Raw genomic sequence first — 16,891 nt, forward strand, 5'->3', positions numbered from 1 at the left:
ATTCCGCACTTCAGGTGTTAGGTTTCTTTCTAACACTTTCTCCCCATTGATGTCTATGGGGGAAAGTGTGCACGAGCACGTCAAAACAGCCCTTGGATTTTGTGCGGTATGGAGCTTAATGCCACCATATTGCATGCAAAAGGAGGCTTTTCAGTAACTCGTAATGGCAGTGCTAAGGAGAGTGAAATAATGCAACTTTTATGGTGTTAGTTTATCACACTGTTTAGCACAAAACTCGTAATCTAGGTGATAGGTATTTGAAGTATTCTTAACACAACTTCGGCTTTAGTGAAGTTGTCCTAATGCAACTGCATGCTCTTTTATATATAATACAAGCTACTTCCTACAGATGAACTCTTGGCATTACTTCAGTCTGCCCATGTACTCCTGAATTACTACCAAGATAGTCCTGCTTCTAAGTTGTGGAGCCTCTATCCTGGCACAGAGACTGTACTGTACTGTTTTACAATAGAATTATTGTAGTAATTTCAGCACATTGAGGAAAACATTATGCATTATAAAATTACTGCCAGTCATAACTCTTCCAAAACAATATTTATATCCATTCTCCTTAGCCTAGGTATTAGTCATGGAAGAGTACATAAAATAAATCCCAGATATAGGGATCTATTTATCAATTGGTGGGCGGACAAGGTTTGTTGTCATGAACTCCATCTGCCAAGCCACGCATTTAACATTGCACAAGCCACTGCTTACACAATTACCAGCCCTGCTTACATGAGGCCAATTGTGCGTGAGGGTGGGTGTCAATCATCTGAGTCGGGTCGGATCTGATCAGGATGATTGATATCCACCACACTTTAGGTGGCAGGGAAGTTAGGTAGCAGGAGTATTAAGGGCCTAATTATAAAAAAATGTCCTGCTTGGAGCAAAATTGTAGAGCAGGTTTTAAAGGGGCTGAACTCACTGAATAATCAAAGAAAAGGGGCAAAACTCTGTAGCACTGCGAGATCTCTCTCATTTCTGACAAGCCCAGTGCAATATAGAACTACATGATCTGAGAGTTTTGTTACACTTACACTTGAATTCAAGCTTTGCACTTTCTATTTTATATTTTAATACATTTAGATTAAGATTTAGATACAGCAGTGATTTTACCAATTTTGATTATGTTTTGAAAGTTTCTGTGTTACTTAAACAAATTAGGATTAGACTGTATATTTCTGTGTATATTTTGCAACGTACATTGCACTTGGTATTTTCTCTATTGTAAAATAAAACACAGCTTCAGAAAGTAGGTGGTAGTGAAGTTCCATGTGCTTAACAGGAGTGTTTCCAGGGTATGTCTAAAGCTGTCTCACAAGTCTTGTGAAATGCTGTAAACATTTTAAACAAGCTGTTCTCACTGATTTGTCTCGCCAGCTGTATGCAGGTGAAGTGTGCTCAAAATTCACAATACACTTATTTAACTGACAGAAAAGTAATATATACTAAACTGTAAGCAGAAACAAGTTAAATTGTAGTGAAAACATTTCAGTTTGTAATTGATGCACTGGACTGAGCCTTTATATCAGCCCCAGGTGTTTTCCAGTTACCTTCTACTCCCCTGTGAAATTATGTATCTGAGAGCGCTTCATTACTTTCTTAAGAAGGCATCTCTCATCTCTCTGGGGCTTAGAATTCAGTGAGTTAAGCCCCTGTAAAGGCTACACTATTAATTCTCTCCAAACTAGAGAATATTTGCTTATTGGGCCCATATAAAGTAATACATCTCTCTGGGAAACTGAAGCTATCAGTTTTTCTCTTTATTTTAAAAGAAGAAATTCAAAGTGCAATGTAATGTGTAAAATATACACATAAATGTACAAAGTATGATCCTAATGTGTTAAAGTTACACAAAAACTGGAGGTTAATTTTAGATCATCTCACCTTAGCAGAGAGCTTAAGATCATCATGCCCTAAGAACACTGCTTGTGAACCTTAAATTCTGGTGTTCCAAAGCTGCTATCAGAGCTTGATAAATGGAGCCCATGGAGTTCAATTGTTCTTCCTTTTCTCATGAAGGTGCAAATGTATTTTGTTGAGGTTAAGGAAGACTCTTGCCGAATGTAGGGACTTTTACAAGATAACAAAAAAGAATACAAACTCCCACTGATTTGATACAACAGGGGAAAATTGGCTCAACAAACTTGCACTTCCCTTTGCCTAGAATTTAGTGAAGTACAAGGAGAAGACAAATAGATGAATGTTTTAATACATGAAGTGGCAACTGTGTTTACTTACTTTTGGTTTTGTAATGTCCCAGATGTTTTAAAAACCTTCATTACTAATGTTTCTAAGATATGATTCACAGTTTTGTCATGATACAAGTTTACACCATTTGTTTGTATTACTAGAGTTTGATGGGAGAAATGTCAAAAACATGCTGAAAAGATTGCTGTAGCAAAAGGTGAGCTGAAAATGTGCATTTTAAAAAACACATGACCCTTCATATATAATATGTCTAGAGACGGCATACAGATGGATCCTGAGAAACAAAGCATACCAAGACAATGAAGTGAATTTGATAATAGAAATAAATTAGAAAGTTGTTTAAAAGTGTGTACTCTATATGACTAATGAAAAACTTTTGAGAAGTGAATTCAATATTGCTATGGATACAAGCTTAAAGGGAAACTGAACCCAAATTTTCTCTTTCATGATTCAAATAGAGCATGCAATTTTAAGCAACTTTCTAATTTACTCCTATTATCATTTTTTCTTTGTTCTCTTGCTATCTTTATTTGAAAAAAAAAGCATCTAAGCTTTTTGTTTGGTTCAGAACTCTGGACAGCACTATTTTACAGGTGGATGAATTTATCCACCAATCAGCAAGAACAACCCAGGTTGTTAGCCAAAAATGGGCCGGCATCTTATCTTACATTCTTGTATTTCAAATAAAGATACCAATAGAATGAAGAAAATTTGATAATAGGAGTAAATTAAAAAGTTACTTAAAATTTCATGCTCTATCTGAATCACTTAAGAAAAAAATTGGGTTCAGTGTCCCTTTAACCTAAAGAAAGTTCTGCAAGCTGATCTTTATTCTAGACAACTACACTCTCTGGTACACTTCCAGAAGTGCAATTAGAGTAGGTTATCATAGAAGCTGGGGTGTAATAAATGATGTAACAATATATTTCATAAGGGGGATTTTTATGTGTATTTTGCTAACTGTATACATATGTGTAGTTTTGATTGTTTTGTTGTTACAATATACTGTAGATATGGTGCATTACATTTTTTACTGTGGGAAATTGCTTACAGGTTATAGAAACCAGCAATGTGTCATGTTAAACTCCTTGCACTCAAATTGCTTTTGAAAACAGTGCACTCTTAAGCAAATAAGCGAATAGTCTTTTGATCAGTGCATACCTTGTTCCAATTTCCAACCTTCCATGAAGGACATCTGCCTGCTCTACAGACTTTCTGCACACGAGGCTTTCGTAAATATTCACAGTTCTTCTCTTCCACTTTCCCTTGTTCTTTCATAACACAGTGCACCTCTCTCTCTTTTACTCCCTTACCGCATGTGACTGAACACTGCAAAATAAAGTGATAAAACATTTATTGAAAATATCCAAATACATATAGAAGAGGCAGTGAAATGTGTGGTGAGTAAAAAAAATATGGCACTCATATTAAATGTTGCTTAAAGTGAAGGTCAATTTTCATCAATGAGTGCCCGGTTTTTAAAAATATTTTTAAAAACAGGGGCACTTTCATTGATGAAAATTTACATTGCACTGGATTTGAAGAAATACCTTTTACTTCTGCAAAACCGGATCGCCAATCTCAACCTCAGTTCCTCTGTACTGACATCAGAAATGACAAAACCGGCTTCCTCCAATCATGGCTTGCACCCCAGAGCGTCCAGCTCGTGATGCCCGGCTGTGATTGGAGGAAGCCAGTTTTGTCATTGCTGTGGTCTACAGCAGGAAGAAGAAGGAGGGGGATCATCGATCCGGCTTTGCAGGCGTAAAAGTTAAGTATTTCTTCAAATCCAGTGCAATGTTTATTTTCATCAATGAAAGTGTCCCTGTTTTTAAAAGTATTTTTAAAAAACGGGCACTCATTGATGAAAATTGACCTTCACTTTAAATCTTAAATATTAAAGGGACACTGAACCCAATTTTTTTCTTTTGTGATTCAGATAGAGCATGCAATTTTAAGCAACTTTCTAATTTACTCCTATTATCAAATTTTCTTCATTCTCTTGGTATCTTTGTTGGAAAAGCAAGAATGTAAGTTTAGATGCAAGCCCATTTTTGGTGAACAACTTGGGTTGTTCTTACTGCTTGGTGGATACATTCACCCACCAATAAACAAGTGCTGTCCAGGGTAATGAACCAAAATTGGCTGGCTCTTTAGCTTAGATGCCTTCTTTTTCAAATAAAGATAGCAAGAGAACGAATAAAAATTGATAATAGGGGGTCTATTTATTTATGTGCGGACAGACATGATCCGCTATAGCGAACCATGTCTGCCGCACATCGATAAATGCTGACAGAACTGCTGGTGCAATACCGCCCCTTGCAGATTCGCTGCCAATCGGCCACTAGGTGTCAATCAGCCCGATCGTACATGATCGGGTGGATTGCTATATACCGCCTCAGAGGCGGCGTATGAGTTTAGGAGCAGCGGTCTTAAGACCACTGTTTCTTAACTCCTGTTTCCGGCAAGCCTGAAGGCTCACACGGAAACAAGGGGAACAGGGGCCATTCGGCCCTTGTTAAATAGACCCCCAAGAGTCTAACATATCAGCTAAGGCTAAACATTATTTCAACAGATTAACATATTGTTTGCTGCAATTGTTTGTCTAAAGCCAAATTTCACCCATCACTTGCTTTGCTTAGATGCACCAATCTGGGCTTGAGTCCACAACAAGGCTACCAGTTATTATAATGCTTGTATAAGGTGCATTGTTTTTCAGTTGTTATCATTTAAACCTTTGCAGGGAAAGATATGTAGCAGGGTTAGTTGATAGAAAAATAAAGTCTGCAAAGGGCTTTAACAAAGATATACATACATAAACATGTCTATAGATGTATATGTATATGCACATATATATATATACAGTATATATATATATATATATGTGTGTGTGTGTGTGTGTGTGTGTGTACATATGTATTTATGTATTTATATGTGTATATATGTATGTACAGACATATATACATATGTAAACACATAAAAAATATATATTTACATTTATAGACATATATAGATGTGCATTTACAGGCAAGTAGAGGAAAACATGTAAAGACATATTTATGCAATATTCATATTTAATAAAGTGTTTAACTGTGTATTTACAGTAAACATTTCACATTCTAATGCTCTGCACAAGGCAGAATATGTTCTAACCATTTTAAAATAGATATTCCTATATATATCTTTATATATCTATACCTATATATAATCATGCATATATATATATATATAGGTATAAATATATATAGCAACATACTATCAGACATATATAGAAATATGTATTTATGAATAAATAGAACAAATTCTTCTATGTGAAGAACATTGGAATGTGAAATATTGATATTTTTATGTCGGGTTAGCGCACTTGAGAATATGTGATTGGGTTTGTGCATGAGTAGGGTCTTAGGTTTTTTACACTTTTTTGTCCCCTTGACTTCTATAAGGGAATATGTTATTGCATGGGATATGGTAAGTTCGGCTTTTTATGAGCGAAAACTGTTTACTTTCAACTTGTAATATGAGTGCTACCAGAGCATACGCTATAATATCAAGTGAAAACGTTTTAAACAAGTTGCAAAATAAAAGAGCAATTTTATTTTTAAAAGTTCTGACTGCATAAAATGAAGTTTATTAATAATGTGTCTGAACCCTGTTCTTTCCAATCTGCTGCTTATAGCAAGAATGTGCAGCCACCCTTTTCTGCTTCATGCTACGTGCAAGAAAGATACTAAATTCATATAGTCTGGGGCCCCTCCTCTGTGTTTTAAGATATTCGTCTGCCAGGAGACTACAATTCCTTGCAGAGGCAGACAAACAACCTCCTCCCTGCTATAGAAGTCATCTCATTCCTAAAGAAGCAACACAAACCATTCTCTCCACTGATATCGTTTTAGCACAGACAACTTACTGCAGCACAGCAGAGCATACAAGGTAAGCTGTGTAAATAAATAACTTTTAACCCGTATTAGATAACAGGATTAGTTTATAGTTAGACATATTGAAGCACAAATAGAACATAGTTTTTAATAAACAAATTACTATGTCAACTCTTATTTTAGTTGATATATCAATTATTTAGATTGCTTTTTCTTAAGGAATACTAGATTATCTATAAACCTAAAAAAGATAAATTATGCTCATGTGATTCTCATTTCCCTGTCTATATATTTATCTGGATTAGATATGCACTGTGCAAAAAAATATCTAAAATGATCAAATGAAGTGTTAGTCATTATTACTTAAAATGAAGAGTTGTGATTTATGCCTTTCTATAGTTGTACTGAGCAATTCAAATTCAACAGGTTTTGTTTATCTCTAGAGCAGGTATGTCCAGATTTTCTAAATACGGGGTCACCATAGTATATTTATTGTGATGGCAGGAACATTTTTTAAACAAATCTTCAAATTAAATTATCAATATATACCAATTTATAAACCAACTTTAAATGAGCAATTATTTAGCAAAGTAATTACCCCAAATGTTTGGGTACATATGGACCCATAAACTTATCAACAGGATGCATACAAAGAGAAAAGTAATGAGTCAACTCAGTAAAATAGTATTAAAATGTGTGTTGCAAATAGGTGCAGGAAGGTTGGCAGAGACCACCATTTTCTAAGGGCCCATATTTACTTAAAAATCTGGTCTATGAAGAGTAGACATATACATTGTGACAAATAGAAACTGAAGAATGTGATACATGAAATGCAAACATTAAAGTTGGTGGCTTTCTAAAAAGCCAATATAGGTCATAGAAAATAAGTGCAGTAATGCCAGATAATGCTAATCATTTTTACTATATCATAATATTTAGACTTCATGTTCCAGACAATAGTTAAATAATTAATTATACTGTTTGCAGATTTGTTAATAATTAGCAGTAAATGTGTTAAATCGTTAGACAAATCTATGCAATGTTTACCATAAATTATTCATAAGGCTGTAGAGTCTATATTCATAGGTTAAATTAATGTAATAATAATAATAATAATTATGATAATGACTTAATAATGACAATTATTGGACATGTTTTATATAATAAAGAAATAGGTAATAAATCTAAGGATTCTTGATATCCTGCTGACTTTGGGGATAGCTTAAAGTTATACTCATACGAGAAATAAATTATTATTTATCTTAAACAAAAGGCAGACCTTAAAAGGACAGTGAGTTTGTTGTACCTAAAGGTTTTTATTTTTGAAGATGTATTACAATTTTTTATTTCACAAACAAATGGGGAGGTTTTTCCCCTGTGCTTACTAAGCCGTTTTCTTTTCTTTTTCTGGAGGTTTAGATGTTTCCCTTATCAGCCAATGAGCAGGAGTTCCTTGAAACTGCTTTGTACACAAACAGTCTTTTCCTGTCAGTTTAAGTATCAGTATACATAGTTATATCATTTTTTTTTGTTGTGTTTAATTGCTGATGTTACCTATGAGTAACTGATTTTATATGTTCTTTTAGCAGTTTCATTTTGCTTCATGGTTCAGATAAAGCATGCAGTTTCATTTTACTTCTAGTATGGCATTTGCTTTGTTCTTTTCTTATATTTTGTTGCAAAGCTTACCTAAGAATGCTCAGGAGCGGCAACATACTACTGGGAGCTAGCTGTTGGTTGGTGGCTGGCTCACCAGTTCATCTAGAGTAGTGCATTGCTGCTCTAGAGTTGACTATTTCCATGGTTTAAACATAGTGTAATAAAAACACATTACAACATGTTCCTTTTGCTTTTTATATCCCTTTAACTGGTTAAACTTACTAAACATCTATAAAATAAACAGTGGTTTCACAGGCATCTCAAAGTTCTTTTTACAGGGACTTTCTTAGAATGTAATGGAAGAAAGTTGCTAAAGCAAACAGAAAACATCTATTTTTTACCATATTAAAGGGACACTGTACCCAATTTTTTTCTTTTGTAATTCAGAAAGAGCATGCAATTTTAAGCAACTTTCTAATTTACTCCTATTATCAATTTTTCTTCGTTCTCTTGCTATCATTATTTGAAAAAGAAGGCATCTAAGCTTTTTTTTGGTTTCAGTACTCTGGACAGCACTTTTTTATTGGTGGATGAATTTATCCACAATTCAGCAAGGACAACCCAGGTTGTTCACCAAAAATGGGCCGGCATCTAAACTTACATTCTTGCATTTCAAATAAAGATTCCAAGAGAATGAAGAAAATTTGATAATAGGAGTAAATTAGAAAGTTGCTTAAAATTTCATGCTCAATCTGAATCACAAAAGAAAAATTTTGGGTACAGTGTCCCTTTAAAGATACCTGCCTAATGTGTTTGAATTTATTTTTGTTTTTACAGCTAAGCAATAATATAAATGTATGACATGTGCGATTAACAGATTCATATACCCTTTGGTAATTTTATAATTTACGGGTTTTTTTAACTTCCGTGTCTTTTTTAACATGCAAAATGTTCATCCACAAACTTTGAAACGGAGGGGAAAAAAAAGTTTTCTATAGGACTGGAATTGTCTCAAATTTGAAATCCATGCAAGCATTGCATCACATGCCTCTTCCAACAGATTGGGATAGGCCCACAAATGAGTGCAATGTTTAAGCTAATATATTAATACACAGTACAGCATATATGCATGCTTGTTCCTCATACATACTTGAGGACATAAAATGATTTACATAGTTTTTAAAAACTTGCCCAATAACATAAGTAAGAGTAACATAGTTTGCATATTGCAGAATGCAAAATATACAGTTCTATCATTTCTGACCAGAAACTCTTTAATTTGCTGTATAGACAACAGTCTGCATGATTTATTGTATATTGACGTTTTATGCCATTTTAAGACACAGATGTTTTATAAAATGTAATTTAATGCTGTTTTCATAGAGCATAAAGAATATGTAGTAGCCCTATGTTAACAAACACTGGGTTTTCTGATATTAATATTTAAGATATGCACAAGAATCTTAAAAAAAGGTTACTGGGACATAAACGTACAAAAAGAAAATGTTCTAAAGCAGAGAAGGCCAACTGGTGGCCCAAAGGCCTCATGTGGCCCTCAGCACTAGTCTTTGCGTCCCCAATGAAAAAGCAGAATTAAAAATATGTGACACATTTTTATGGCCCCAATTAAAGATAGAAATAAAAAGTTGTGGTTTGGGTGGCCAAAAGATGAGAGTACCTTGCAACATTGCCTAAATTCCCTGTGCCACTGAACAATTTTAGGAGGAATATTATTATGTATGTGTTTAATAATCATATTTTTATATGTGGCCCTTAATGCTTCTAAAATATTGACCTGGGGCCCCCATGTGGCAGGAGGTATAAAGTGCCAGGCTATAATTGCTTACATAGTTAAAGTCAATCTCCAGAGAAGCAATAGCTAGCTGAACACATAGGGCTAGATTTATCACAGCTGAGGCGTAGATGGGCACGTATACTCGCCTCTGTACGCCTCCGCTCGCCTGTGGCGGGGCGAAATTACCCGCAGGTAATTAACATTGCACACAAGCGCAATTTTGCGCTCGCGTGCAGTCCCGCCCCCTGCCCGCGCACAGCCAATCACGTGCGGGCAGGAGCTGTCAATCTCCTCGGTCGGACTCGACCGCGGAGATTGAATTTCGCCACCTTAGAGGTGGCGAAAAGCTTAGGGAAGCAGCGGTCTGGTGACCGCTGCTTGATAAATTGCGGCGAGCAAGTTCTTATGAGAACTTGCAGCCATAGGGGCTTGATAAATCGAGCCCATACAGTGTGCCTATCAACTAATCATCAGCTTGCACCCAGTAGTGCAATGCTTCTTCTGAGCCCATCTAGGATTACTTTGCAACAAAGAATACCAAGACAGCCAAGTAAATTTGATAAGAGAAGCACATTAGACTTTTTTAAAATTAAGTTGCATGATTTAATTTGTTAGAACAAGTAATTTTAAGCACAATGTGTTTAACCCCCACAATTAGGTTAAACACATAGTTAAAGTACCAACATGGAGCTGCAGATAATTGTTGGCCCCTAGCAGACATATCTTCTAAGCCAATACGTAGCCAGAGTCCCCACCAATTACCAGCCATGTCTACTAAGGACCAACAATTCTCTGTGGCTCCAGAGTGGTACTTTAATTATGTGTTTTACCCACTTAGCAGGGGTTAAACTTATACACTTTCAGTGTCTGTAGTACTAAAATGACATGCAATGTTAACATTATTATGCCCCTTTAGGAAGCAGAAATTCATGAAGCCACAATAGACATCATATAAATTAGAAAATTCTGACATCTTAATTGTTTTTATCTTAAAACAGTATTTGTAAATTCCTGAAAACGTAAAAAAAAAATATCTTCAGCTATACTTTGCCTTGAAAATTTACTGGAACATGAGCCGGCATGCCCCTGACATTCTTAAACTATTATAAAATAGCAGAGATAAAATTCAGGAATGTGAGATTAACTGTGCGCAACAGCTGTTTGTCTGGCTGTTTTTTTATGTGTTTCTTATCTACTGAAGAAGCAATACATCGAGTTTTGTTTTATTGCAGTATTCACAGACCATTTTCTTAATTTAAGATTATGGCTAAAAAAAAGAACATTTTATAAAGATTGTAAAACATTTGTCACTGGCTATAAGATAAATTACTTCCCTAAATTTACATTCCAAATATTATTGACTTCTTATGCAGTACATGTACATACATAAACGTGTACAAAGCTGAATCATTTCTTGATGGGGTAAACAAGAAACTGATCTAAGTAAGATAAAAAGTACTAAACATACTGAAATATTTAAGTGGCTATTTACTATTTTTATTATAAATGTAAAGAACCCTATTATTATCAACGTTCTGTAAAGTGTTGCCAGATTTCATAGCGTGGATACAATCAGTTTACGTTCCTTAATTTTATCCATAACTATGGGTCCCATTTATTAAATGAAGGATAGGGTTCACTCTTAGAAACCTCGACCAACCAACAGCTGCGACCCCCTGCTCTAGCACAACCAATAGTACAAGAGCAGGGCTTGTCAATCATCTCAGTTGGATATGGATGATTAAACTCTTCAAGCCTTTAGGTGGGGTAGAGGCGTCGCTTGGGTGACTTGATATTACAAGTCTATGGTAGAACTGATTTAGCAGAGAATAATTAGTGCGGCCCAACCTGTGCTAGAGTATTTAGCATGACTTGAGACCTGAAGTAAAGTTTAAAGGTTAAAAAAGTTTTCACACAACACATCAAAAACATTAAAGGGACACTGAACCAAATTTTTTTCTTTCGTGATTCAGATAGAGCATGACATTTTAAGCATCTTTCTAATTTACTCCTATTATCAAATTTTCTTCATTCTCTTGGAATCTTTATTTGAAATGCAAGAATGTAAGTTTAGATGCCCCTTGCTGATTGGTGGATAAATTAATCCACCAATAAAAAAAGTGCTATCCAGAGTTCTGAACTCAAAAAAAAGCTTAGATGCCTTCTTTTTCAAATGTAGATAGCAAGAGAATGAAGAAAAATTGCTAATAGGAGTAAATTAGAAAGTTGTTTAAAATGACATGCTCTATCTGAATCACAAAAGAAAAAGTTTGGGTTCAGTGTCCCTTAAAAATAAACTGGTCACTCATATATACAGGGCCCTCAATCCCCCCTGTATTTGTTTGTTAAATTTTGTCTTGTGTCTTTTATATTGTATTGTACTGTACTTTTATCTTTGTACCCATGGATAGCGCTGCTGAATCTGTTGGTGCTTTATAAAACAAGAATAATAATAATATACCCTTTTTATAGAAAATATAATTTTAATATTGATAAAAATATTTTAAAATGGTTTAAAAGGAATATAGTATATGTCTAAATGTGTGCATGTATACATGTCTATATATGTGTATACATGTGTTTACATGTGTAAACATGTATGTGCACACATATATACATATGTACGCAAATATATATATATATATACACACACACACACACTTTTGAGCTGACAGACAGCGGTGAGGGTGGTTAAGGTCTCAGATACTTGCGCAAGTATACTGGAGCATAAACGACACACAAAGAACAAAGCTGACGTAATCAGACGTCAGCTCAAGTAAACCGCTACCGCTTTGGCGGGTAGAGAACAGCGTCAACTGCCAAGAAGGAGTAAAAACACAAAGGAGCTGACTTTTATGAAAACCGGAGAGAAAAACTTCCAAGGGAAGGTCCGGGAACGGAAGGTATATTAATAAATGAACCCTGTGAACAGAAACACCTATCATATTCATACTAAAATCTGAGATAAGATCAATCTAATTGAGAGAAGCCAAAGGACTGCACATAGTTAAGGGAATTTACATTTAAGACTTTGTGCAAATCTAAATAAAAGGGAATTGTGATCCAATTAGAACTTTGTTACAGAAGTACAACTATCCCACATAAGCAAGGGTGTAAAATTAATCAAGAAACCAACAAGAAATCTTCATTACAAAAAATGCTTTTTTGTTTTTTTAAATATGAAGCTCTTAAAGGGACATTAAACCCAATTTTTTTCTTTCATGATTTAGAAAGAGCATGCTATTTTAAACAACTTTCTAATTTACTTCTATTGTCTAATTTGCTTAATTCTCTTGATATTCTTTGCGGAAAAGCATATCTAGATAGGCTCAGTAGCTGCTGATTGGTTGCTGCCCATAGATGCCTCGTCTGATTGGCTCACCCATGTGCATTGCAATTTCTTCAACAAAGGATATCTAAAGAATGAAACAAATTAGATAATAGAAGTAAATTGTAATGTTTAAAATTGTATTCTCTATCTGAATCATGAAAGAACATTTTTGGGTTTAGTATCCCTTTAATTCATAGGTTTTTTCATATATAAGGTTTTTAATATAATTTTTAATTTTTTCGTGTGATCGTTTGATCATAATCTTAATAAGTCTGGGAAGTGATATCACCCAAATAATTACAGTGCACTTTATATAGAATGTTTTGATTTTCCTGCTTGTTTATATATTTATAGAATCCGCTAAATAGGCGGATACACTAGAGTTGCAACTCTAATCTCCCATAATAACGAATTGTAAGCTTATTTCATGTTATAATAATTACTGCTATTGGAATAAATTTGATTTTAGATATATATATATACTCACTGTTGTCAATTTGACTTTAAACAAAAAAGCATATTAATTGCTGTAAAAACATGCTTCAAAAGGTATCAAATGAATAATATAGAAGGCAATGTAAGTGAAGTTTGACATAAGTTTGAAACATGCAATATCATTTTTATTCATTTTTAACATGTGTTAATGTGTTTTCAATAAAAATACTTTACATTCCTTTGTTCTTCACTTAGCACTCTAAGAATTTGTTTTCACTCTAGAGCGCTAACTGCGTTTAAAGTAAAAAGTTACTGCAGCTGGGATAGAGCGCATATCACAAGTTAAAACTATATATATATATATATATATATATATATATATATATATATATATATACAGGTGGCCCTCGTTTTACAACGGTTCAATTTACACCGTTTCAGAATAACAACCTTTTTTTACAGTCATGTGACTTCTATTGAAAAGCATTGAGAAGCAGTGCATTTATTAAAATAGCCAGTAAGTGGAGCTGTCCGCTTGTGTTGCAGCAACGTCAAGCAAGCTGAAATTAATCAGTTTAACCAGACCTGAGCTATCAAGCAGATTTCAAAGGAACAAGACCTTCCTGTCTATAAATCAGTCCAGATTGGAATGCATAGAAAGAACTGTTTGCAGAAAAATGCATATTAAGTCTATGCTGTGTGATTATTTTATTAGGTTTTTAATGCTGTTTCGCATTTAAAGTCTTCATTTCAAAGCTTTAAAAATAATGTATTAGGTGTTACTTATGACAATTTTGAGAGGGGCCTGGAACCTATCTCCCTCACTCCCCATTGACTTACATTATAAACTGGGTTTCAATTTACAACGGTTTCGATTTACAACCATTCCTTCTGGAACCTAACCCCGGCGTAAACTGAGGGCTACCTATATATATATAAATCTGTTTAAAATAAAAAGAAAATTTTCTTCTATGTGAAGAACAAAGGAATTTGTAATGCACCTTCGGCTTTAGCTCAGTGTCAAGTTAGCGTGAGAGATAACAGATAAGGATTTTGTCAGCGTGAAGTTTTGAGGTTAGCGCACCTGAGTCTTTAGCTCTTGTGCTACCTTTTTAGTTTTAACGTGTAATATGTGCGCTATCCCAGCTCCACTAACTTTTTACTTTAAACAAAGTTAGCGCTCGAGTGAAAAAATTATTAGCGTGCTACTTGTAATCTGGCCCTAAGTGTATAAAATAGCATGTTTCATTTTTTTAAAACAAGATAAATACTTCAACTTTAGTACCTTTGCTGATGCAGTCTCTTAATGGCTTTTTCTAGAACATCCTTGTGAGACTATTTCAGAGATTTTAGCCTTCATTTAAAAAAAAGCTATAATTATTTCACCATTTTTCCCATGGCAAAAGAAACAAGGACATTTTCTAATATTTAAAATGTATTGGAAGTCCTATGATCCTCTATAATGTTGGTAACTTTAATATTATGTCCTCTTAACATTATTGCATGTATGATGATGAACAATTTTCAGTCAAAAATCTCTAATCATAAATAACATTGAACAGCTATTCTAACATAAGAAAGTACTTGATTGGTAAGATTACATCTCTAAAAGATCCCAGATGACAGTACAGTACTTAATCATGCAATAAAGCCAAAAAGCCAAGCTGGATATAATTAATACTGTTCAAAGCTTTAAGTGATTCAATGGGACCAAGTATGCATCATCTAATCTGTTTTTATCCTTTCTTTCTTTTAAAGGAACTATAAAAAAATCTTCTGAGGATGCAGCGGATGCAACGTTCCATCCAGTCTACATAAATTTAACTTTCAAATATGTCCTAATTAATCTCATATAATCACATTTTTTTTTATTATACATAATCAAACTTATTTAACTTATTTGTAAATGAACAATTACAAAATATATTATCAATCATGTTATGCTACCCAAAACAGATATATGTAAAATAAAGATTCATGCTGGATTCAAATAGGGATTAAAATAATGCAGTGAGTTACAGTATACTGTAAATATTTCACAGTTCAAACACTGACCAATATTCCAATATGGCAGGGTTGGTTACCTTGGAACCACTAAAATCCATTTGTCACCCCCAAAATAACACTTTTGTCTAATGGTTTTCAAATGTATTTGTCCCACATAATCATTTCTTATACCAAGCATGGGTACAATTTGCACTGTTATTACAATCATTTAGAAAACTGATTTTGTGTTCTGTTTGTTAAAGAATATTAGGACATCTAAAATGTTAGAAATTCATTACAGTCTTTACAGTTTTAAGAGTATTTCTTGACTGTTTGCACCCATTTTTTTATTAAGTTGTTGCATTACATATCCCTAGTTTCCATGTTAATATACCAGATTATTATTTTTATTAAAAGTCAAAAATATAGTTCAACTATCAAACTCAAATTAAATACAAGCATTCAAATTTTCATTTATAATTGCAGTGAAGTATTTGGAGAATTAAACATGTGAATTGTAAAATTAATCAACATTATAAGAAGTTATTGATTGCACAAATTACATGAAATAATATTATTTAATTAATTACCTGTCATGTCTTACAAGTTTTGCCCATGTTTATTTAATGTATTTTACTTCAGTGATCGAATCATGAAAATCGTGCAAAACCCTATTTCATTTTTTTTCTTTTGTTTTTCATGTGTTTACTTACTTGGTAGTCACAAAAAATATCATATTGCAACCCAGCTCCAATGTTTTTTTAAATTATTTAAGCACATCCGCAAAGCATACTTACAACTGTTTCTGTGCTCATGCACAGAAGTACGCCAGGGGTCCAAACCCAAACAAACAACTTGCTTTTTATGTTTAATAAAAAATTAAAAATCTATCTCAAATCACAAGTTAAAATTATGAAAATTGTACACATGATACGATGATTATAACCAGCATTCAAATGCATTAGGTAGTCATCAGTAGCGGATCTACTTAACAGAGGACCCTGGTGGAAAAAATGTTTTGGGCCCCCCTTGAAGGTAACTGAGTAATAAGCAATACTAATAATACACATGCTTTTCTGTAAAATTATTTTGAGTATCTAACAATCTTTTTTTATACAATATACCCTGATGAGTACACTGCTCTATATAAATATGATTAGTATGTATACTCTGATAACTATGCTGTGCTATGTAATGACGGAATATCTATATGCTACATGCTTCACTGTATATTGATGTGAGTAGTAGGGATGGGCGAATGTGTTTATATTCGAATTTGAATGTTAGAACGAATGTTACTGTAGAAATTAGATTTACATAATAGAATTTGAATATTACATTTAAAAACACAGTATTAGACTAGAAATACTATTTCGAATGTGACATTCGAATTCGAATGTGACATTCGAATTCGAATATTACATTTAAAACACAGTATTAGACTAGAAATACTATTTCAAATTCGAATGTGACATTCGAATGTAGCATTCGAATTCGAATATTACATTTATTAAACACAGTTGTAGACTAGAATTACTATTTCGAATTTGAATGTCATATTCGAATTCGAATATCACATTTCGAAATTGAATTAATACATAGCTAAACATTCTGTTATTCTAACGAATATTTTCGAATTTTATTGAAAAATTCGAA

General features: G+C 33.7%; 1 protein-coding gene and 1 long non-coding RNA gene across 2 annotated transcripts in view; one reads left to right on the top strand and one right to left on the bottom strand.

The window, feature by feature from the left end:
- The window catches only part of ADAMTS20 (ADAM metallopeptidase with thrombospondin type 1 motif 20), a 578,468-nt gene that overhangs the window by 157,708 nt on the left and 403,869 nt on the right, over positions 1 to 16,891 (bottom strand). Inside the window, 1 exon segment of the mRNA XM_053719202.1 lies at positions 3,376 to 3,543. Within this exon segment, the coding sequence (XP_053575177.1) occupies positions 3,376 to 3,543 (168 nt within the window).
- LOC128662782 (uncharacterized) lies at positions 5,940 to 15,091 on the top strand. The gene is made up of 2 exons (XR_008402811.1): positions 5,940 to 6,144; positions 15,008 to 15,091. It is a non-coding gene; the product is annotated as an uncharacterized LOC128662782 (long non-coding RNA).

The sequence above is a fragment of the Bombina bombina genome, chromosome 6 (genome assembly GCF_027579735.1).
Source record: "Bombina bombina isolate aBomBom1 chromosome 6, aBomBom1.pri, whole genome shotgun sequence".
NCBI classification, from domain to species: Eukaryota; Metazoa; Chordata; class Amphibia; order Anura; family Bombinatoridae; genus Bombina; species Bombina bombina.